This window comes from Peromyscus eremicus, chromosome 11, assembly GCF_949786415.1.
Source record: "Peromyscus eremicus chromosome 11, PerEre_H2_v1, whole genome shotgun sequence".
Classification (NCBI taxonomy): domain Eukaryota; kingdom Metazoa; phylum Chordata; class Mammalia; order Rodentia; family Cricetidae; genus Peromyscus; species Peromyscus eremicus.
In genome coordinates, this window is record NC_081427.1 from 53,065,409 (window position 1) to 53,088,483 (window position 23,075).

A 23,075-nucleotide genomic window follows, 5' to 3' on the forward strand; every position below is an offset into this window, starting at 1 on the left:
CCAGTCACTCGACTACAGACTCACTCCAGAGAAACAAAAAGATGCAAAGATGGCTGGGGAGGTATTTTAGCAGCCTGGGCTGCTACAGTCTGCTAGAACAGGAGACTACCAAAGGGGAATCACCTCCCCGTGAAGGAAAGACAGCAGTCATCTCAGACCACTCTAAGAACACTAAGCCACACGAGAAGTGTAAGCAAGATAAATGGACTTGACACCACATTCTTGTTAGCTAGCTCCAGGCTGAAAGACCAGAGGGGAAAGTACAGACTCTGAAGGAGCAGGGGCCAAAGGCTCCCATTCCCCTCACCAACTCCATGAATCTCTGGTCAGGCATGAACCATATTTACCAATTTGCTACTGTCCAATACAGAGCATTAATTATAATAAACTATCTCTTAGGCTTGGGGTAAGGATTAGCAAATAAAAACAACTACAGCATGCATCAGTGTTAAAGTAGGGAACTGTTCCTAAAAACACTCTAAGAATTGCTTGTTGCCCCATGACTTTTAGACTTAAAAATCAAGTTTGAGTTTCACAGAGACTAAGCAATATGTTAACAGAAAAACTTAAGACAGCTACAGAATACACTCTCGAAGACCTCAGAGGAAAACCACTACTGTGTAAGTTCACATGCAGCTCACTCCTAATGAACCCTTACCTCCCCTCTCCCCACAGGCACAACACCGCCTTCCAAGGAGCCATCACAGCATTTTTGCTCACTGAAAAATGAAGCTATTTTGGTCCTTCGACAGGCCGCCAGCCCAGGACCTGGAGACATGCAGGCTGCCATCTGCCTCATCCCAGCTGTTCCTGACCTGTTGTCTGTCATCCGCCAGGTCAGCTGAGCAACTGCTGAAGGACGCTTGACGCCACGCCACAGCGGATGGACGTGCTGCCCCACCATGGCCAGCCTCCCAGCTTAGCCTTCCTCTCATCACTGGGTGACATGTTGCTCTCCATGACAGGAGTCTGATTCTGAAGGAAAGCTCCTTCCCTGAAGCCTTTTCTACTGTGTGACAATGGATTCGACATTCACCACACTTTTTCTAGAAACTACAGGCCACTTCAGAACTGTGAAATATATTGTCATATAACCAGAGAGGCCTGTCTCTCTTCAGGAATGACCATTCCTCTGAGGATTAAATAACCAGTTCTGATGACCGATGCTTTGAGGGTAAGGGGAGCAAGTTTAACGTCATGCTTTTGTAAATCACCACAGTCCCCCCAAATGATACAGAAGCCTAAACACGCCTTTAAAACTGCAGTTTGCAAATATCTCAGTAAAGAGGACACCAAAAGGGAGGGCAGAAGTGTTACAGCTGGAGCTGCATGCCATCATAGTCATCAAATGTAACACGGGAGCTGTTAAAGCTTGCTCTAACCACAGATGACGGCTTCTATCGATAGCACATTTTTTCCTATGACATGTAGTTTTGTCTCCTGAATATGGAGACACGGCCTCCAGGTTCACATCTAAGTGTGGACAGTATACATGGATGGGGGAGTCCAGCTCAGAACCTGACTAGCAGGCCCAGGAAAGGTGGTCTCCAAAATGGAAAAGAGGTGTTCACTGTGTGAAACTTACGAATGGTCACCATACAGTAACCCTGACCCCAGGCAAGCAGCGCTGCAAAAGGGATAAAGAGCTGACAGTCTCCCAATAAACGAGGGTAGTCCAGACTACAAGACATTCCAGGGACTTCCTGTTACTTGTAATCCCAATTTCCCCGCCACACTGCGCTCTGTATCATGCTCTCTCGTGAATCCTCCTGCCATAGTTTCCTTGGGAGCAATCACAGCCCTGCCTGGGTCCTTCCTGTAGTCCTGCTCTGGGCAACCCCATGCGGCCTCTCAGAGCTGCTCTTCGGCCTCCATGTGGAGCTTGTGGCTTCCCAGCTCAGGACAGGCGGCCCCTGGCCCTCACGCATACTCATCACTCAGGCAATCTCTCTTAGCCTCTGGTCTCTAAAACAGAGCTACAGAGTTATCGGCTACGAACGCTGTAGGTGATAGCAGAGGCGGGAAGCCTTTCCCTCTCAAATGACAGCCAGACAGTAAGTAAAAAACAAACCCCCTGCCCGGAAGAAAAGAATGTTTGAGGCCTAGGTATTTTACAAATTAGCAGAGGATAGGAAAGTTCCTAAGTGGAAGGAGTAAACGCCCTCCCCAGACACTGGCGGCTGAACGGCCTCGGTGTCAGCTGCCGTTGGCCGACTGCTCCCGCATCCATCATCTTCACTCGTTGCTGCGCTCTACCTCACTACACACCGGGCACTGAAGATGCCAAAATCAAACAGAAATGGTCCCCTCACCCCACCCCACCCTGCTCTCCGACAGCCACGTGGGGCCTTCGAAATCTTCTCACCCACCTCATCCCGAGGGGGACTCTAAGGGACTGACTGTACCTAACCTTTCATTTGGAGACAGTCTTCCTTCACAGGGCAAGCCAGAAGAAGAAAAGAAAGTATTTGTATGAAGAGAAAACAAAGAAGACTTCAAAAGGCCCGTAGAAAGAAGCAGGACCAAGACCGGGCAAAAGAACCTACTGCTCACAAGGCCTCAGAGGGAGCCCTTAACTCTTCGTATTTTGCACCTTGAGCCCTCTGGCAGGTGGACCTGTGGACCCTTTCTCCAAACTGGCTTTTCACAAACGAAACCAATTACACCGAAATACAATTATCAAGATACTAAGCAGTTGAAATAAGGCAACATATGCACTGCATCATTAATGCCTGGAGCCCCAGAGCCAGGAGCAGGTCTGATTACCGCCTTCTGAGCTGCGACGAGCAGTTTTTAGAAATCTGCTACAAATGTGATACGGTTTAAAAAAAAAAAATCAATGACTTTAATTGGTGAGAAAGACAAATGCTGTAAATAGTGCAGGCATCTGTCATCCACACTCATGATGGCAGAAAACGCTAGCATTATTGAGACGCTGGAATGGGATTTTTATGCTTACCCTTTGCAGCTCTCTATAAAACAGTCTCTGCAGACCCCAATATAGAAAGCAGTGGGAGGCATGGCTTCTCTGGCAGAAGCAAAGGGTCTGTGGCAGCACCGTTGGGCCTCTCCCTCTCTCTGGTCCTCATTTTTCCCCGCCCAGGGCTCCTCAGAGGGCCTGAAGACCACTCCTGAACGAGTGTATCAGAGCCCGGGAAGAGCACGCGTGCGGCACTCTCAGGCCTGCTTCCCCAGCCTCACAGGCAAACCACAGCCACTGCACGAGGCCTCGGCCTCAGGCCCTTCGTACTGTGTCTGCCTTTACCTTTCCGATCCTTGCTTCAGCTGAAGCGGCTCTGTAACACCAACCACTGTTAGTATTCTTAGCACGCTGTTTTCCAAGTGTTGCTCTCACTTGTTTTACCCTTCCCACTGTCTGAATCACTCTTATTCTGGCTTACTTTCCCTCCCGATGCAGAGTATCACTGTTTTCGGGTTTTTCTCAATGTACAGACTGTCTTATACACCCCCAGTTTGCTGTGGTGACTACAGCACCCACTCCTTTCCCTCCGTATTCCCTTTTCTACCACAAGCAGAGGATCCAGTGCGTCTGGCTCCCAGAGAGTAGTGCACAGTCACACCAATGTCCAGATGTCTGCTGTCCCTTCGGCTGCCTCAAAAGTAGCCTTTCTATAAAGATCCCTGGTACCCGCAATGCTAGGGTTCCCAAGCTTTCATGTCTAGAGATTTCAAATGTTCTCCAGGGATGAGAAGATGGGAAGGTAGTATGTGCCACAGTCCTGGGACCTGCTGTTGCTTGTGCCCAGATTCTACGGCAGAAAGACCTTCAGCTCTCCACTGGTCAGTTCAGATATGGTGGTGGCTACAGGCTGTGACAGGGAAGGAGGTAAGCCTATGCCACGGGCAGCAATAAGCTGTACTCTAAGCCACTGCGCCTCAACCTTCCTAACGCTGCAACCCTTTAATACAGCTCCTCATGTTGTGGTGAGCCCAACAGTATCATTTTCATTGACACTTCATAAATTCATTTTCATTGCTACTTCATAAATGTAATTATTTTCATTGCTACTTCATAAATATAATTTTGCTTCATAAGTACAAGTTTACCTCATAAATATAAATATATACTTATAGTTTATAAATTTGCTACTCTTATGAATCAATGTAAATATGTGTTTTCTGATGGTCTTAGGTGACCTCTGTGAAAGGGTCACTTAACCCCAAAAAGGCCATGACCCACAGGTTGAGAACCACTGCTCTTAGTGATGGAACTCCTCAGGGAGTAAGAAATGCTGCCTGCAGGCAAGACAACTAGAAGCTGTGGACTATTTAAGATTAAGAAGTTGCTTGACATTTCTTCATGTTAGGCATGTGATTTTAAGGTCATTCTATGAGGTTAAAAGTCACTCTGTAAAGATGTTAGCCACAACAACCACAGAAGGCCTACCTAATGGAAGTACCTCAGAGCATCAGGTCTCTGGTGTCTAAGCCTAATCTCTGATTTCAGTTACTCAAGAGAAACTCCAAGAAGTCCTATTTCTAACTTTTACTTTTTACAAAACTATTTCTGAGGCCTTAGTATGTTTTGTATACTCTCTGAGGCTGGGAAGCAGAAATCACTTAGACAGTAAGCAAGCATCATTACCACCACTATCCTTGTACAGTTTACCGAGACTCTTACACACATCCAAGCATCCATGATGTCACAGAAACATTTCTTTAAAAAACAAATAAGCTAAGAAAACAGCTAATTTTCTTGATAATGAAAAGAACAGAATTTAAAAAGAGCATTAGTTCTGATGAAAGCAAATGGCGAGATGTCAGGTCACAGCAGCGCGGGTTTGATGGAACCGGAAACCAGCCACTGTGTGAGTCTTCCGTTAATGCTCTGGACCACATGCAGCGGGCTTCAATCTCTCTCTCTCTCTCTCTCTCTCTCTCTCTCTCTCTCTCTCTCTCTCTCTCTCTCTCTCTCACACACACACACACACACACACTTCTCAATATTACAAAAGAAGAAAAAACAAACATGCAGTGTTAGAAGTGGTGTGAAGCAGAGGTGAGCAGGGAGCTTACTTGTAAAGATAGTATTCGGCAGAATCTATATCTTCTCGAGATGAAATGTTGTCCACAAACTAAAGAAAAACAAACAAACAAACAAATCTTGGTTAGATACAACTGTGCCATATGTTTGGTCTAGTTCAGACACTGCTCTTTAAAAGACATGTACTCTTGTTATTGGAATGCTGTTCCCGTGGTATGGCTCCATCCTGGAAACCCTTCACACTGGTGAAAACAAATCATACACCATAGCTTTTCCTCTATGTGTAGAACAACTTTGGTCCAAAACAAACAACAATAAAGCACCAACCAAGTAAAAGCCAAACCTAAACCTTGCTCACACAAGAAGAAGCCTTTCATAGCAGTGTTTATACCTACTGTCACCTTTATCTCGTCTTTCCTCTACATCCCACCCTCCAAAAACACGAAATACATGGCTGAAATGGTGCGGACTCTTAAGGCTGGAACAACACTGTTCAGAACATGAAGATCTAAGTGTAGAGAAGTCAGTGTGTGACCACTTTCCCCCTGATTTTAGTGCTGATATGGAACAACCATTTTAGGATTGAAGGCCCCTTCAAGCTACAAAATCTACTAAGCACTGGGTCTGGGGTTGCAGCTCACTGGTGGAAAGCAGGTGACTCACATTCATGAGGCTCTCGGTTCAACCTCCAACACCTGAAAAATTCGGTATGTTCCTTACACAGGATCTAAGCGAGTAGAAAACATTACCCATGGATGGATTCCGCCCTCAAGAGGGAAATCAGAAGCAGGAAGATCTAGTAAGAGCTCAGGCATGCTGTGAGCATAACTAGAACCTCGTGAAGAGAGAAGGGATGAAAAAGAGAGACTTTCTAAAAATAACCAGGACTTGCGGGTTTGATTTAGAAATCCATTAAAGGGCAGCTACCATGTGGTGCAAACACAGGCCCCGAGCTTGAGAACCAGCTCTCCTGATAGCTTACTGTGGCACAAACAGATGGCACAACCCCTCTGGGACTTACTTGCTCCATCTGTATAAACAGCTACAGGCTTCCGCCCTGAGGAGTATGAGTCTCAGGTTGGAACATGCACACAAAAGCTCTTTGAAGTTCCAAGTGCTGTCTAAACAAAAATCAGGTGTTACAGCCTACAGAGGGGTGACCACCCTGAAACAATGGTCCCCAGTTCTTCACCACTCTGCCAGATATGAGTCTCTCACATGTACGTGATGACAGCAGAACTGTTTCCCTATTACAGGGGCAAAAGACACAGAGAAAGGATCAGGGCTGGAAGGAAAGTAGATTTAATACCGCCCACTGGAGGATCCTGCTCGCTTCTACAAAACACACCCCTAAGAGCTCATCACCTCTGAGGGAGACACAACTACCCTCAAACCGGAAATGGGGAAACTGAGGCTGCTGCTGCCCAGTGTCATAACCTGAAATCACCTCCAAGACAAGATCAGGTACATGTGATGGAGGCAACAGAAGTGGACTCCGATGCTCCAGCCTTTCTGCTTACACGCTGTGTGGATCTGGAGAGGGACCTCATCATCTGGGCCTCACAGACACCACGCTCCTGTGCAAACAGACACACATGACGTATGGCAAGAAACCAGAAGAGCACGGCAGTGCTCCGGAGTGGGTCCTACAACTACGACTCCCGACTGCCGGCCTGATGTTCGTCCCCCACTGTCCGGCAGCAGTGGTTTGATGCCAGCATCCACTCTTTCATAGATGCTGGCCAGCTACTGAAAGTGCGTTTACCGTCCTTACACTACAGCATATGTTAACCTGCAACACACAGAACAACGTAACCAGACGAAAAAACAGCTACTCAAAGTGCGTTTACCGTCCTTACACTACAGCATATATTAACCTGCAACACACAGAACAACGTACCCAGACGAAAAAACAGCTACTGAAAGTGCGTTTACCGTCCTTACACTACAGCATATGTTAACCTGCAACACACAGAACAACGTACCCAGACGAAAAAACAGCTACTGAAAGTGTGTTTACTGTCCTTACACTACAGCATATATTAACTTCCAACACACAGAACAACGTAACCAGACAAAAAAACCAATCAGTGATTGCTAACCTGAGTCTGGTATATTTCTTTTCATTTCAGCCACTCCATCATAAAATATCTATTGGTAATTATAAAAACATACTCTACCGTGGAAAGATAGTTCCCATGGTGACTACTGTCTCCACAACACAGCCTGGTCTGTACAGTCTTGTTTGCGTGTTTCCTTCTTTGAAAATAGGTTCGAAATGTTCTTACCTGTGATACTGCTAAAGAACTAATAGGCAACTTCCTTTTAAAATGGTCTTACCCGTGATATTGATAAAGAACTAACAGGCAACTTCCTTTCGTATGCTTTGTCCATTAAGGATGCAAGGTCAACTGTGAAGACAAAGGAGAAAGAACCTTGTTAAATACATGCATTTTTCCAGGAAAATCTAACAGATTCGACTCCTGCCAGATGGCTGTGAACATCACCAAGGCAGTACCAAACAGATGCTCATTCTTGCTCTTTTTCAGAAGCTGAGGACAACTGACGTTAGTCAGTTTTAAAGGATTTGTTGAACTAGAGAATGTAAAATAATAATTAAAATACAAATTTAGCTCTTAAAAAATAGATCAATAAGGTACCTCTGTAAGGAAGCACAAAGTACTATGTTTGTCAGACTCCAGGAGAAGAAACTGGATGCGGGGCAGGGGCAGGGGACCGTCACTGTCACTCCCCTGGCAGTGACACCAGTCAAATATGCTAGCTCTAAAGGTTTTGTAATGGTCATTTACCAAGGGACCTCCAGATAGTTCCTCAACAAAGCAGGATTCCCTTGACGATATATCCTTCCCGGTTAGTAGTCTCCACCACCCAGGTGTTGGCTCCTCTCAACAGAACATCGTAAGAACACTTGGAACTTGTGATGTTACACTCATCTCAGACCCTAAAATCACCTGTGATCCTAGACAACACACACTCCAAATGGTTTATGTCATATCCTATCACTGCTTCTCAAATTTACAATATTTTCTAGCTCCCTCCACCTCTCCTCATGATTCTATCCCATTTCACTGAAAATAATCTAGAGAGCGTCACCCTGATATCAAACCTACCAGGCCATTACACCTGTGCCGAGACACCAGCCTTCTGGGGATAAATGGTACTAACAAGAAAAGATGCCCTGTCTCATCTCCTCCAAGTCACCTCTCCTCTGTGCCCCCAACAGCAAGCCTCCCCAAAAGGACTGGTAGCATCTCCAAGTTCTCACTCTTTAACTCATGTCTACTCAGAGTTGGGTTTCCATCCCTCCCTAACACCAAGGAACACCTCCAGATTGTTGAATGCAGTGGGTCACTCTCCATCCGCATTTGGCTTAAGCTCTGTTTGGCTAGAGATATCCTTAAGGAAATGTCTATCTGTCAGCCCCAGCCCCACATTTCTCAGGCTCCTTTACAGGATCTCTTCTTTCTGTCTCCTGATGTTGGGATACCCAAGTGTCGGTAGTAAGTTATGCTAAGGCTTCACCATGGGGCTCAGGCATGACATGATGTCAGTCTCTCCCCCAGCTTTAATCCCATTGTTGGCTCTGTGTGTAGACATCTACCCAGTTCTGTCCTTTAAGTCCAGACCTGCATTTCCAGTTGAATACAGACACCTCCATTTGTGTACCCGGCCTTTCAACTGCATGTGCTCTAAAGTCTTCAACTCTCCATCTCAGTGAAAAGAAGAGAGATGGCTGACTGGTTAAGAAGTGGGAGTTACCCTTGACCCCACTGGTTTTCATACTCTATAAGTAACCAGTCAGCAATACCTGCAGGCTCCAGATTTGAATACATACATATTTATTTCATCATCCCCAATGCTAGGCAACCAATCTTTCACGCTTTAATAACTCCTAAGGAGTCTAGGGACTAGCTCAAGCAAGCACGAAGACCCGGGTTTGATCACCAGCACAAACGTAAAAAGCCAGGCATGGTGGTATGTGCTCGGGATCCCGGTACTCTGTAGTCACTGGGGCTATCTGGCCAGCCAGCTGACGTGGTAAGTTCCAGACCAGTGAGCAACCTTGCCTCAAACAACGAAGTGAAAGAAACTTGAGGCTATCCTCTGGCCGGCACCCACATCTACACAGACGTACACATGCAGCCACCATGATCCACGCAAACACACGTCATCACCTTACCCTAACAGTCAACCTCCTGTCCTGCTTGCTAGGCTTTTAAGGACAGTTCAAATCCTGTTCCTCTCTTTCTAACCAACTATAAACCCCCATGTGAGATGGTCCCTTCCTTCCCTTACATTAAAAGGGTCAGGCAAGAACTAGATTCACTGACCCACACTCAGTTTATGGGCCAATTCCAGGAAAAGCACCCAGGAAATATCTACAGGCAGGAAGCAAAGGAAGAAAGGATGAAGAAGAAATGATTACACTTCTCAGGCTTTCTCACTCTGGAGGATGAAATGAATAGCAAATCTGGAGACCCTCGGAGACATTCAGCAGATACCTGTGCACTGGTAACTGCTTACTGTTCCTTTAACCATTTTCTCTTCTCATTTCCCTTGGGAAATGGTCCTTATGGCTTATAGCAACTGGGGAAAAACAACTTTGTAGAACTCCTAAAACCTGACATGACATAAATAAATAGCCTTTTTAACGGCCATTTTAAAAGTACTAGAGCAGGTGATTACAGCATCTATAAAACCACAAACAGATCCTTAAAACCCCTTCCTATCAGGGGATCAATACTGTCGAGTGTACTTGCTCATAATTAGATACCAACAGCTCTCTCGTGGTACCAAGTCTATAATTATGACCACTCTTACATTAATGATCAATATGAGGAATCACCTCCCTTTATTCAAAATTTATACTGTATTCAAGCAAGCAAGCAGACAAAGCCAGGATGAGGAGCTCCTGGCCTAACAGAAATGGCCAGGAAGCTCCCTTCCCTTGTCCTTTTCACAGTACGCTCAGCATCTCACCCTTCACGGGACTCAGACAGCTTCCCTGATCACCTCCAGGCGTGGTAAGCAGATTCTATCTGAAGCCTTCACACCCAGGCATCTTCAGTCAAGTGGAATGGGCCAGGGCTTCAGAGAAGGCAACAGCTGCAGAGCCCGCATCGATGACTAACATTTACATACTGCAAGTCAGAAAGGTTTGCTGCAAACACACTAGGTGACCAATCACCTCGCGTTACAGCGCTGGTGTGATGAATGAGGCAGAAGACAGCAAAGGGCGGGAGGGCTAGGAAAGAGGGACAGCTGCGGCATATGGAGGGCCAGCACCTGCGGCACATGGAGGGCCAGCACCACAGGCTTCTGGACTGTGGCCTTCCCCAGCCCAAGTCATACTTCATGCATTAGTGAGGGCCAACAGATGCCCAAGTTCTGTTCAACGGGCTGTGCCAAAGGTGCTGTTTTGCTAGGTCTCCTGTTCTCCGGGAATACACACTGAAGCTGGTGGCTGTGGACAACACAGACTATGGGAAAATGGGCTTGAAATAAGAATTCCTCATTTAGCAGAATTTCAACTACACAATGTGGAAATGTTTAGAAGATGAAACACGGGATACCAGTAAAGTGTTCTTGTTTGAAGATAGCAACAGCACCGAGGATCTAAGAACATGAAAGGTTTTAGTGAGGATCCTGACTTTTTATAACGATGGAGTGAACTCCCTAAAACTGTAAGTGGGATGGTGGTGGTGCACATCTTTAATCCCAGCACTGGGAGGTAGAGGTAGGCAGATCTGTGAATTCCAGGCCAGCCTGCTCTAGTTCCAGGTCAGCCAGGGCTACACGGAGAAACCTGTCTGGGGGTGGCGAGTGGGGAGTGAGGGGAGCAACATAAAACAAACCCAAAAACAACGCTGTGAATTTCCAGGCCTCCCACCCAGAATAAGAGTCGCAGTCTATAGGTTTGCAGTAAACCAGGGGCGTCCAAGTCATTAGCAACGGAGCCAGCAGCTGGCGGTGCAGCCGGTCGAGAAGAACATGAGAGGTATAAGAACTACCACGGAGGGAGGGAGGGAGGGAGGCAATTTGGGTGTGGTGTCTAAGCCCAAAGATACTAAACAGAAATTCTTTTTCTGGAATAAGATGAACCATAATGTTTGAACCACCCTTCTTACCATAAAAATAAAACACTTAAATAGTAATTATTTTTCACATATAAAATTGAGCTTTGAAAGGTAGATATAATTGCCAGAGGCCACACGGAAACTCACACTTGGAGGGCTTGAGGAAGAATCAGAGTGGCAGTCACCCTAGAGCATCGGGGAGACCCTGCGGCATGGAGCCTTGGCTTTAATAGTGGGCAGCATCAGAGGGTAACAGTCCAGCCTTCTGTAAAAGGTGAAGCTGGTTAGGAGGCTCTTGTGTACAGTCAGGCTAGAGCTGCATTTGTACTGAAAAGAGAAACTGGAAAATAATGTCCCTAGAAACAAGGACTGCTGGTCTCCGAGGATTCTGAACCACAAGTCACCCCTGGGGCCTCTGAAGCCTTCAAAATATGCCAAGCTGAGGAGATTATTCAAAGAGGTGTTCTTTTACACCAAATCTAAAAATGGCTAACTAATCTAAACGACAAGAAGCATATCAATCAATTCCCAGGAGCCTGGGTGTGGGGCAGAAAGGAGGGGAGGGTTTTAAAGGACTGGAGAAAACTGCCTTTGCAGGGTGACAGGACTGTGATGTGTAAGGTCACAGACAGCTCCACGTTTGTCAAGACTTATTCAACTGTATGCTTTAGGTATGGTTTGTTTTTATGTAAATACTGAACAAAGCTCACAAGACAGGGAAGACAACACAAACAGGGAATACAAACAGGCACAGTGCTGTATGTCTACAATCCCAGCACCCAGGAGTCAGAGGCAAGAAGAGCGCACGGTTGGGGCCAGCCTGTACAGCACATCGTGAGCTTGTCTCAAAAAGCAAGCAAGCAAGCAAGCAAAGTTCACGAGCAGGTTAGATATCAGAGAGAACCAGTGAACTGGAAATCAGACCGAGGAAAACCACACAGACTGCAGCAAGGACTATGAGGGTGACGTTAAGAGACACTGAAAACAGAGTAACAACTTACTGTCCAAAAACGTAAATGAAGACAAGGAGGTGAGGTGACGACGTATGATGGGCAAACAGCTGGGGATTTTCTGTGCACATGTGTGTGTGTGCATGATCATGTGTGCATGATCATGTGTGCATGTGTGTGCATGTTCATGTGTGCACGGCCTATGAACGTGTGGAGGCCACAGGTCAGCACCAGTGTCGTTCAGCTTCTCAGGCACTGTCCATACTGCTTTGAACCAGGTCTCACTGGTCTAGAGCTTGTCCATTAGGCCGAACGGGCTGTCAGTGAGCCCCAGGGATCTGTGCATTCCAGGTATGCAGCACCACGCCCGCCTTTCTTTTTTTAAGATTTATTTTATTTTATATGTAGTGCTTTACCTGCATGTATGTATGTGTACCATGTGCTTGCAGTGTCTGACAGGTGCCAGGTCGGTTGGAAATGGAGTTACAGGTGGTTGTGAACCCCAAGGTGAGTGCTGGGAACCAAACCAGATTCTCTGCAAGAGCAGCAAGTGCTCTGGGTACCAAGTCCTCTCTCCGGCCCCCCATATCTGGCTTCCTCACTAGGTTCTGGGGCTCAAACTCAGGTCCTCATGCTTTCCCAGCAAACACTGCACCAAACCAGCTGCCTCCTGGGAATTTTTCAGAATAATAAAAAGATCCTTTGCTAAACATATCAAGTCCAATGAGCAAAACTAGATTTATACTATTATATGTCATTGTGAAACTGGAGAATGACATCATCTTAAAAGCAGCTGGAAGGAAATGCTAATGCAAAGGAAAACAAAAAACAAACAAACAAACAAACAAACAAAAACTCCTCCAAACAAACCAAGGACCTTAACTATATCGGGGGTGGTTTTTTGTCTGTTTCGAATAGTAGCATTGGAAGGCAGAAACGGAGTAAATGAACAAAGTGGCAGACGTGAACACTAGCAGGCGAGAATTGCACACCTAGAAGACAGACAAAGTAAAGGCACTTTAAAGAACTCTTCAGAGGTTGATTTTAGCAGCTGTATGGTTCGAAGACGACTGAAGATGCCAGAAGAACTGAGTAAGTAACGGTGGCTAACCCTGCGGCAAAACGGCTGTTTAATTCAGGTGTTCTGAAGGATGAAGCTTCAGTATTGGACAACGGCTCTGTGTGTGTGTGTGTGTGTGTGTGTGTGTGTGTGTGTGTGAACTGTTCTAAAGGATAAAGTGATGAGCATTAAAATTTAACTTAAATAATTTCCTTAGAAGATGTAGGACAATAATCTTAAGAAATAGAAACAGAGGATATAACTTTTAGACCAGGGAATGGGGAAAAAATGTAAAACCCAAACCACCTCTAGTCCAACCATGAGAAGGGGAGGGAAGTGGAGGCAGGGGAAGGTTCTCTCTGCTCCTTTGTCACGTAAGTGAGCAGCTTTCCTCTGCCACAGGCTTCGGTCATGGTCACGGTCACCTGCTTCCTTCACCACAGTTGCAGAGACCTGAGGCCAGGGATACAATAAACTCCTTTTCCTTTCAAAGCTAACAGAGAGGACAATGAACTTGCAGGTGGGGAGCTGGAGCCCTTCAGCTTCCAGCTTCAACCCTCCCCTGTGGGGGACACCTCCCTTTCTAAGAAGGATACCCTGGGGTCTACAGCAGGTCAGAGGCAGGACTCCAGGAACAGAGGATTTTCAGAGAAACTCGAAAGATGTCTAGCAGTAAGTGAGCACAGGAACATGCTGTTCAAGAAACTATCTCACGGTACTGAAAGGAATTAAGCCCCCCAAATGGCACTCTGAGAGCCCTCCAGACAGCAGTCCCCCTCACCACCTGCCACTGTTTTGTGGAAAACGGCTACTGAGCTAGGCCAGAATAAAGCGCACAGTGTAACATTCCAACTTGGATTACAACTGGAAACGCATGTTTGCCTTTCCCATGGACTCTCCATCGCTCCACCACTCCAGGGCCTGGAAGGTCGAGTTAGGTAGAGATGGCCGGACTATAAACTTCCCCACTGTGTTTGAAGACAGGCAGGAGGCAGAGACGGGGTAGAGGGAGGGAATCCAGGCCTTGAGCTCCCCACCTATATATACCTCAACAGCAGCTCTGATGTTTTCCTGAACTAGACCCTGAGTTTGTTTCTGCAGCCTTCTCCTGAACTCAGCTCCATGCCATAACTTATCTTCTCTCTAAGCCACAGAGTAATAAGCAGCAGAACCAAATACACAGAAATCACTACCTGGCTCTTTCACCAAGGACTGAATCTTTGCAATAACCATGGAGAAGGACAACACTCAGCCCATGAGACAGATGATGCACTAGCCATCCTAGATCTACAAGAAATATTATGGGCTGTATTGGCTCCGGAGCTGGGATGTGTGGAGTTCATAACTGTCCCACTGGAACTCCTGCTCGCCCCTGCACAAGCTGGGAAACCCCATCTGCCCTACTCCCCTCCACGAGCCCACACTGAAAAAACTCTCAACAAAGGAATGGCACCAAAAGCCCAGGTCTGCATTTCTGGCAGCCAGTACAACCTGCCTTTCTGACAGGACCAGCCTATCCAAGGGCCTTTGCTTTTGACCATACTTGGGCACAGTCCCAGATCTGGACTGGCACATCATCATCCCTCGCCTAAGATCTATAAAAGATCCCTGCCTCAGCCCAGGCATGAGACTTCTCTGGCCCTGTTCTTTGGGACAGGTGAATCTGCCTGGGAGCAATACCCAATGAACCTGCATTTATCTGTTTTTAATCTGGTCTGATCTGACCTTTTTCACTAGCAGAAACGTACCAATAATGGTATCAATTCTTCTAACCCATGACAAACAAAAATAAGTCCAGATATACCACCAATCATGAAATGACTGCCAGATTGGTTACCACTGAAAATCTAGGTGTATGAACCATAGTAACACAGAAAAAAAAGGAAATAAATGGGAAATTGACTAGGTGAGCAGCGGCCAAAAGGCTGTAGCTAGCTAGTTGTAAGACACGATCAGATGCCAAAGGCTACCGACAAAATACAGGGCTTCTAAAGGTGGGTCATACACAATGACTTTACCAGGAAATTAATTTTAATCCAGCACACACCACAGTACCATAGCGTCACAGTAAATAAAATTCTTAGAAGAATATGGTAAGTTCCTCAATGATCACAAAGCCAGCCACAGAGACTAGAAAAAGAGCCACTGTAACGTGTGGTTTCTGTGCTAAGGAAAGATGGAGAAGAAAAGAAGGGTCCTTGAAGGACGTTACTAACCCAGTGAGAAAGGATTCCTAGTACCTGTCCGTTACTCCCCATGCAGGAAACAGTAGGCCCTTTTAGCTTAAAGAAACGGACACAGGTTGCTAGTGTACTCTTTAGAAGATCTCAGTAAACAGGCTGCAACTGTGTTTCTGTCTCTCCCATTTTAAAAGATGAAGAAGGACAGAGAACAGAGAGCCAAACACAGGAGTTACAAAAGAAGCAGAAACAGCAAAACACACCAGCCAGTTGTGGACGTTCAGATTTCCTTCTATTTGTTCTCTTTTAACAATAGATCACTAAGGGACAAATACACAAGCAAGCTGTGCATCCACACACATCTGGAAATGAGAAGGATGACATGGTCCCGACGACTCACCTCTGAGCTGCCAGTAAACAGTGTCCTAGAACTGCAAGCACAGAACTCATGAGAAAGGAAAGCAGCCACACGACCTTTGCCAGGAATCCAAGGCAGCATTTGAAAGACCAGGAGCCAAAGGCCTCCATAAACAAAACGTCAAAGCAAGCAGCACTCAGCTATAACATGCTCAGTTATAAGGCCTTTGCAGAAACAACAGTTACCAAGATCAAAAGAGGCCTCTTAGCTGGTTTTAATCCCAGCACTCGGGAGGCAGAGACAAGCGGATCTCTGAGTTCCAGTCCAGCCTGGTCTACACAGTGAGTTCGAGGACAGCCTGGGCTACACAGAGAAACTCTGTCTTGAAAAACAAAACAAAACAAAACAAAATCTGTAAGTTTATAATGGCAATCACCTTCAGAGGATATTTTGGTAATTTACAATCACCATTTATACAGGACAGAAGGAAACCAAACATATCAAACACCACAAGGAAGATGACGTCAGCAAATCTAGAATGTGAGATATTGTACAAAAGGCCAATCTGTCCAAGTGTGTCACATGTAAGTCCTCTGTAAATGAAGAAAACACGTTCAAGACATGAGGAAATATGAATGTGGGATATTTAATGATGGCATTACAGTTATCCTTAAAAATACCCATCTTTTGGAGGTCTATATCAAAATACATATAAAATGATTAGGTAACAGATTTACTTAAGCAATTTGATGAAGGGATATAGGATATAAATGAAATCAAATTGGTAACTGTTGAATCTGGTTCACCCTCATGTTTCTACAAAAACATTGTATTAAAGAGTCAAGAGAAGTACAACCTACTTTATTGGCATGTTTCAGTTAGGTCCCTGTTCAATTAGATCATTAAAATATGTTTATAATCAAAAACTGGTTGGGCATGGTGGTGCACACATTCAATTCCAGCACTTGGAAGGCAGAGGCAGATGGATCTCTTGAGTTCAAAGCCTGGCCAGCAAGGGATACCGAAAGCTGATTATTTCATATTTACGTGAATGACTTATATAAGTGAATGACTTATATAAAACAATGGCTTTAAAAAAAAAACCTTATCTTTTTGAAATACACAACACACACACGCACACACACTTTATTTGCTTCTTGGACCTGCCTTAAAATAATCCAAAGGATTACGAAGGGGTGCAGAAATAGAGAAAAGGGCTATGTGCTTATAATTGCTGAAAGCATGGGGGTTTTTTTTTACAGCATTGCTTTCCTGGTTTACACTTTCTCATGTAAAACGCATTTATAAAGTAGCCTATGCAAGTCAGGATTTCGGATGTTTCCAGAGAGAGCTAGATACAACCCAGTCTCCACATCTCCTACGCGGGTGTGCTCACTTTGTGTTTAATTCACTGCATATGATCTGTGCATCTTTTGGAATACACAAGGCAATACAACAAGCAACTTTCAAGAAGAGAAACGCAGCATTTTAACGCCCAAGGACCACAGGCACATTGGAAGCAGCTTCTCCAGGGCCGGCGGGCGGTGCCAAAGACGCCACACCGGCCACCGCGCCAATAGGGACCACAGGAGCAAAGGCCTCATATCGGTCCTCCTTCCTCCTCCAATCAGTGAGCCTGACCGGAGCACCTCACGGCCCTCCCATCCCAATGTCCAATCACGGCGCTCCACATGAGCGCGCGCTCTCCGATAGGTCCGCGCCCAGCGCAGAAGAAAGAGCATTTCTCGCAAGGACCACACTGCCATCTACTGCCTGATCAGCGGGGATGCAGCCACAGGAGCTCAGGAAAGCAAGCAGTCATACCACACAGGAAAATGCCGCAGCCGTTACTTTCTGAATTCCAAACTTTATTTCACATTAAATTACAAAGGACCCAGGGACTCATTCATTCCACCTATTTCTAAGATGAATGTTTAAGAACTAAGGCAGACACCACACATCCCCGATTTATAGCCATAGACATGGAGAGTGACAGCTCAAAGTGGTAGAACTGGGGCACAAACCCAGATGCCAGCCTCTTTGGTGCAGAATCTACATCACACTTTTTAAGGCAGGCACAAAGCTAGATAAAGAGTAGGGAAACATGCCAGGCGGTGAGAGGCAGAGGCAGGTGGATCTCTGTGAGTTCGAGGACAGCCTTATCTACAGAGTAAGTTCCAGGATAGCCTGTGCTACTTAAAGAAACCCTGTCTTAAAAAACAAAAACAAACAAAAGAGTAGGAAAACACAGTTCTGACCGGATCTATCAAGGCACTGGAGGCAGAGGGCAACAATGACTGGAGGTGTTCAGTAATAGTCATTTACTCTGCTTTCCCAGGGATTGCTCTTAACAGAGAAGAGACAATTGCTCCCATGATATTTATTTGTCACAGACTATCATCCTCATTCTTTGGCAAGCAACTTGTTTATTCATGTGCCAGGACAAAGATCCCTGGACTTGTGTCCGTATAGCAGCTCTAACTAGACCTAACGAGACGCTAACAGAGGCTGTCTCCATTCCCTCGTCTTTCCTCTATACCTAGGAAAATGTTTAAAAAGCTTTCCCAGAATGCATCATTCCTTTATTCGTATTTCCACAGCACTGTGGATAATTCATGTATGGCACATGAGAACAATCCTTGCTATGTAAGTATTTGAAGCTACTTTGGAATTATCACTAGACCAGTGGCTTCTAAGAGAATAGCTGACTTCAGAGGACGTCTTAACAATGTGTGGGTTATTTCTGACTTTCACGATGACTGGAAAGCAGAGCTGGCACTTTTTGGACAGAAGACAGAGAACTGGTACAGCATGCAATGCTGTGACTCTCCCCGACAAAACCCTGCCTCTGCCTGGAGCCAAGATCTGAGCATAGAAGGGAGACCACAGCAAGGCCGGGGAAAACTGTGCAGATGGAGGGAGAGCAGAGGTCCTGGGGTGAAACTTAGCATTTCTGGGTAAGAATCAAGTGACATCTAACACCCAGATCCAGCTTCTAATAGCACTCCCCAATAAAAGGAATGAGTTCCCAAGAAAGGGCTGAGTCCAGAGCCAGGGAAGGGAAGGTACAAGATAAGCCTACAACACACTGTTAAGGGATGAGAAAGAGAATGTGGAAACTAACTGGAAAGCATTTATACTACTAGCCAAGCAGGCATGGGACACTGGACTTCCAAATAATTAATGACAGCAAGGAACCATTAAAAAGTCCCACAGATCAACAAAATGTCTACATAACGTATGACGACAATTGAGAAAGATAATCAAAAGGGAGCAAGGTCTGTTGCCTAAGGAGAACACGGAGTGCTAATCAGTAAGTATGGGGGCGTTGTGGGAGTTGGAAAATCATCCCTCTGCAGCCTTCACAGTACAGACCGACCCAGGCTGGAAGCATGAAGGGGAAAAAAATCTTAAGAGAAGACTCGAGAAGCAGCAGGAAATCACCACTCTGTTAAATGTCTCCCTACTTACATCCTACTAGTCAAGAGGGAGAAAAACCAGTCTACACTGCAGTGGAGACATCAGACGCATGGGATTGGGAGATCAAAGGTGACATGGCTAGTGGAGACATGCAGACATGGGCTGTGTCCAAAGGACACACCCTGACAGGGTCACCACGTCAGAGAGGAGTCTGGCTGGGGAGGGAAACGGGATCTAACCTTAAAAAAGAGATAAGGAAGTCAGTCATACGAAATAAGAAAGGATAAGGAATGATTTCAAATTAAAGAAGACTTGATTTAAATGCAATGTGAACCTGGAATGCATCCTGTATTAGAGGAGGAAAAACGTGATAAAGGATATTTCTGGAGTCAAATGACAAAAAAGAAAAAAAAGCATTAATTAATAAACTCAATAAATGTGCTGTGGTATATAATATGTCGGGTAATGCATGCTGAAGAATTTAAGGTTGTGTGAAACGAACTCTCAGATAATTAAAAAAATACAGCACATGCATACCTCTCTGACAGGGGCACAATAGGTTACACACACACACACACACACACACACATACAACAGAATGAGAAAGCAAAAACAAATATATCAAAATGGTAACAAACAGTGAATATGGGCAAAGGGTAGGGAGGGACTTGCTAATTTTCTCTAAGTTGAAAATTACTTCCTGGGGCTGGGATATGGCTCAGTAAGAGTGCTTGCTGCACATGCGTGAAAACCTGAGTGTGAATCCCCAGAACACACATAAAAAGGCCCAAACGGATGCATGCAGGCCTATAACCCTATTACTGAGGTGCTGGGTACAGAGGGGAAGCTTGATTGGGTTTGTTGACCTCCAAGTTCAGGAATAGACATTTTTACGACTTAAAAACCTGTTTCTAATTAATGGAACTAATTTCATTCTGCACATAAACACAAAGTACTTCTTTCATAATTAAAAATAAGCTGCATTTTTCATTAATGCATCTTCAATGCAAACTGACTTAAGACTTTTGTGTCATCCAGAGCTTTACCAGAAACTGTCCATTTTGTAAATGAAACTGTCACTCTATGGCCACGTGCCGTGTCTGACTTCGCCAGTACAGTACATCTGTGTCCATGCCCACTGTCCTTTGTGTCCACGCCCACTGTCCTCTGTGTCCACGCCCACTGTCCTCTGTCAGTGGCTATGCACGGAGAATGCGAGCAGGTAGCTACTTCCTAATCCTCGGTGAGGCCTAAACATCTCCATACATTTTGAAGTACTACTATACGCCAAATTGTTTTGTTTTTGTTTCTTTTTTATATTATGGTAATTATATAAATTTAAAAGCATTATGTATAGAAACATTATATCAGCTTTGAATTTTTTTTTAAAGATTTATTTATTTATTATGTATACAATGTTCTGTTTGCATGTATCCCTGCAGGTCAGAAGAGGGCACCAGATCTCATTACAGATGGTTGTGAGCCACCATATGGATGCTGGGTATTGAACTCAGGACCTCTGGAAGAACAGCCCGTGTTCTTAACCTCTGAGCCATCTCTCCAGCCCTTAGCTTTGAATTTAATTTCAAGATACTATATAGTGCTGATTTAAAAGGCTGTGCCAATCCTTTAAAGCGCGAGTCCGACTGTAAGTTCCCTATGGAGGGCTTGAGCACTCACCTTCACACCCTGCCCAGCTCTGCTTTGGCTGGCCCTGTCCATGAACCCATTCCAGAGCGGCTGGCCAACTCTGCAACTCACATTCTCGGGGAGACCACGATCACTCTGAAACATCCAGAAGGTAGCCAGAACTGACAGCCCTGTCCCTGCACTTTGTGAAGAATCCATCACAAAGGAGGGCTCTGTTCTTATCTGATACAGGCACAGACACAAGGGTGGGGTAATGTTAGGTCAGCCCTGGGATTCCTGCGCACGGCACCAGTCTCATAACCCACCACCCATGTGTTCACCCCGCAGTGTTCTGGAGACATTCTATGTCTTGCAGGACAGTTAGAAGTGTGCTCGTACATTCATAAAATGCGTTGGTGGGGTCAGTGACTTCTTTGGGCCTTGGTAATGTATATAAGAAAGGCCGCTCTCTGTGAACTATGAGAAAGGAAGGGGAATGGGGGTGAGCATGAGCTCACTCCTTGGAAGACGCTCACCATCTTTTCACAGCTTCAGGAGATGGCAAGTCTGCTTCCAGATCTCTCACTTGGCAATGACGTAGAAGTTAAGAAAACAATGGGGTTGAAAATTTTTAAAAAAAGTGAAAGTATAAAATTTTGTAAAACAGAGACAGGCTGCACGAAAACTACACGGTACAGTGAACAAAAGCAACAAAGAACGGCTTACACAACCTCGGAAGTGTGATCGTCAGGGCAGAGCGTAAACAAAAACGGCATGGGGCCAGCAGAGGTGGTGCTGCCGTGTGTGAGCACACTTCTCCAAAGAGGACTTAGGATGTACTTCCGTGAGCTGAGTCACTAAAAGTATCTTTTCGTGTATGCATATGAGCATATGATGTGAGTGTGTGGACCGACCACAATGACAGACCACGAGGCGGCACCTACCCAGGTGGCATTGCTCCTTCTCTCTGGCTTCCCACTGGTGGCTGTCCACGTATGCTGCAGAAAGCAGGCATCTTCTACCTGAGGGAAAGACAATCATCTCAGCAGGCATGTTGTTTAAAAGGTCTGCTTTACTGAATACGACTTCAGTAAAGTATTTGCAACCTCTGGCTGATGTACTTTGAAAATTCTAATGTGATACTATAGTGAATACTGCACAATTTACAACAAAACACAGAAAAATCTGAAAACCTCCTCAGCAGTTTTATAGGTAAAAATGCTGGTCGTTTTAATCTTTTAATGTTAACACTGAAAGTCATTTATGCTATTACATCACAGCCCAGGTTCTCAGGGTCCTAAAATCCTTCATAGACCCCAAATAACCTGCTTAACTATTGCTAAGTTTTTAACTGGATGATTATAGTTATCAAGCCTGAAAACATTTCCATTTGATTCTGATTGGCATATTTACCCTTACTTTGCATAAAGAAAAGAGAAGTATCATATCAGACCCAGAACCCCTGAGGAGATGTAAGAAACTCGGAAGCTAAACTGGAGGCATCACAGGTGACAGAGCTGGGTGCCCAGTGGCCAGCACAGTGCCGGGGGCCCACAGTCCTCAATGAACACTAATACCCATGACCTCCTAGGACAATGAGAAAGACCTGATGACAGTCTCAACCAACGTAAAACCTTCTGCACTTAAAAGGGTACTCTCAGTAAAGTGTCTACAACATGGGAAAAAAAAAAGTCACTTGTATTCACTTGTATCAGGAACATAAAGTTCCTTTAGTACCTTTACTATTTAATAATACAAGACAACCCAAATGAAAGATGGGCAAAAGATTTTCTAAAAAAAAAAAAAAGTGGGGGGAGATATGCTGGGCCTGGTAACACAAGCTTGTAATCCCAGCCACTGAGGGGGCTGAAACAGGAGGATTCCGACCTCAAGGGCTTTCTGGGCTACAAAGAGTGTTCAAAGCCAGCCTAAGTAACTTAGTCTCAAAAACAGCAAGTGCTGAGCCAGTGAGATGGTTCAGGGGGTTAGGAGCTTGCTGCTAAAACTGCAACCTGAGTTCAATGCTTGGACCTCACATGGTGGAAGGAGAGAACTGACTCCTGAAGGTTGTTCTCTGGCCTCCACATGCGGCTACAGCATATAAATGTTCCCTCCCCTACAAAGTAAATAGATAAATGTAATTTAAACTGCTTTTAATAATATAAAAGGAGCTGGGGCTCTCAGTGATACATGCTAAGTCAGCATATGGGAGGCCTTCTGTTCAGTTCTCAATACTACACACTCAACACACATTCACACACACACACCACACACACACACACACACACACCACATACACACACACACACTCACACACCACACACACACATCACATACACACACACACCACACACTCACATACACACATACCACAC

The 23,075-nt window shown here is 45.3% G+C and overlaps 1 protein-coding gene across 1 annotated transcript in view; it reads right to left on the reverse strand.

Moving 5' to 3' along the window:
* Mrps27 (mitochondrial ribosomal protein S27) overlaps positions 1-23,075 on the reverse strand; it is an 86,742-nt gene that overhangs the window by 59,026 nt on the left and 4,641 nt on the right. The window contains exons 2-4 of the mRNA XM_059276485.1: positions 21,645-21,722; positions 7,346-7,416; positions 5,038-5,096 (exon numbers count right to left, since the gene is read on the reverse strand). Coding sequence (XP_059132468.1) covers positions 5,038-5,096; positions 7,346-7,416; positions 21,645-21,722 — 208 coding nt within the window. The remainder of the gene's footprint in view (positions 1-5,037; positions 5,097-7,345; positions 7,417-21,644; positions 21,723-23,075) is intronic.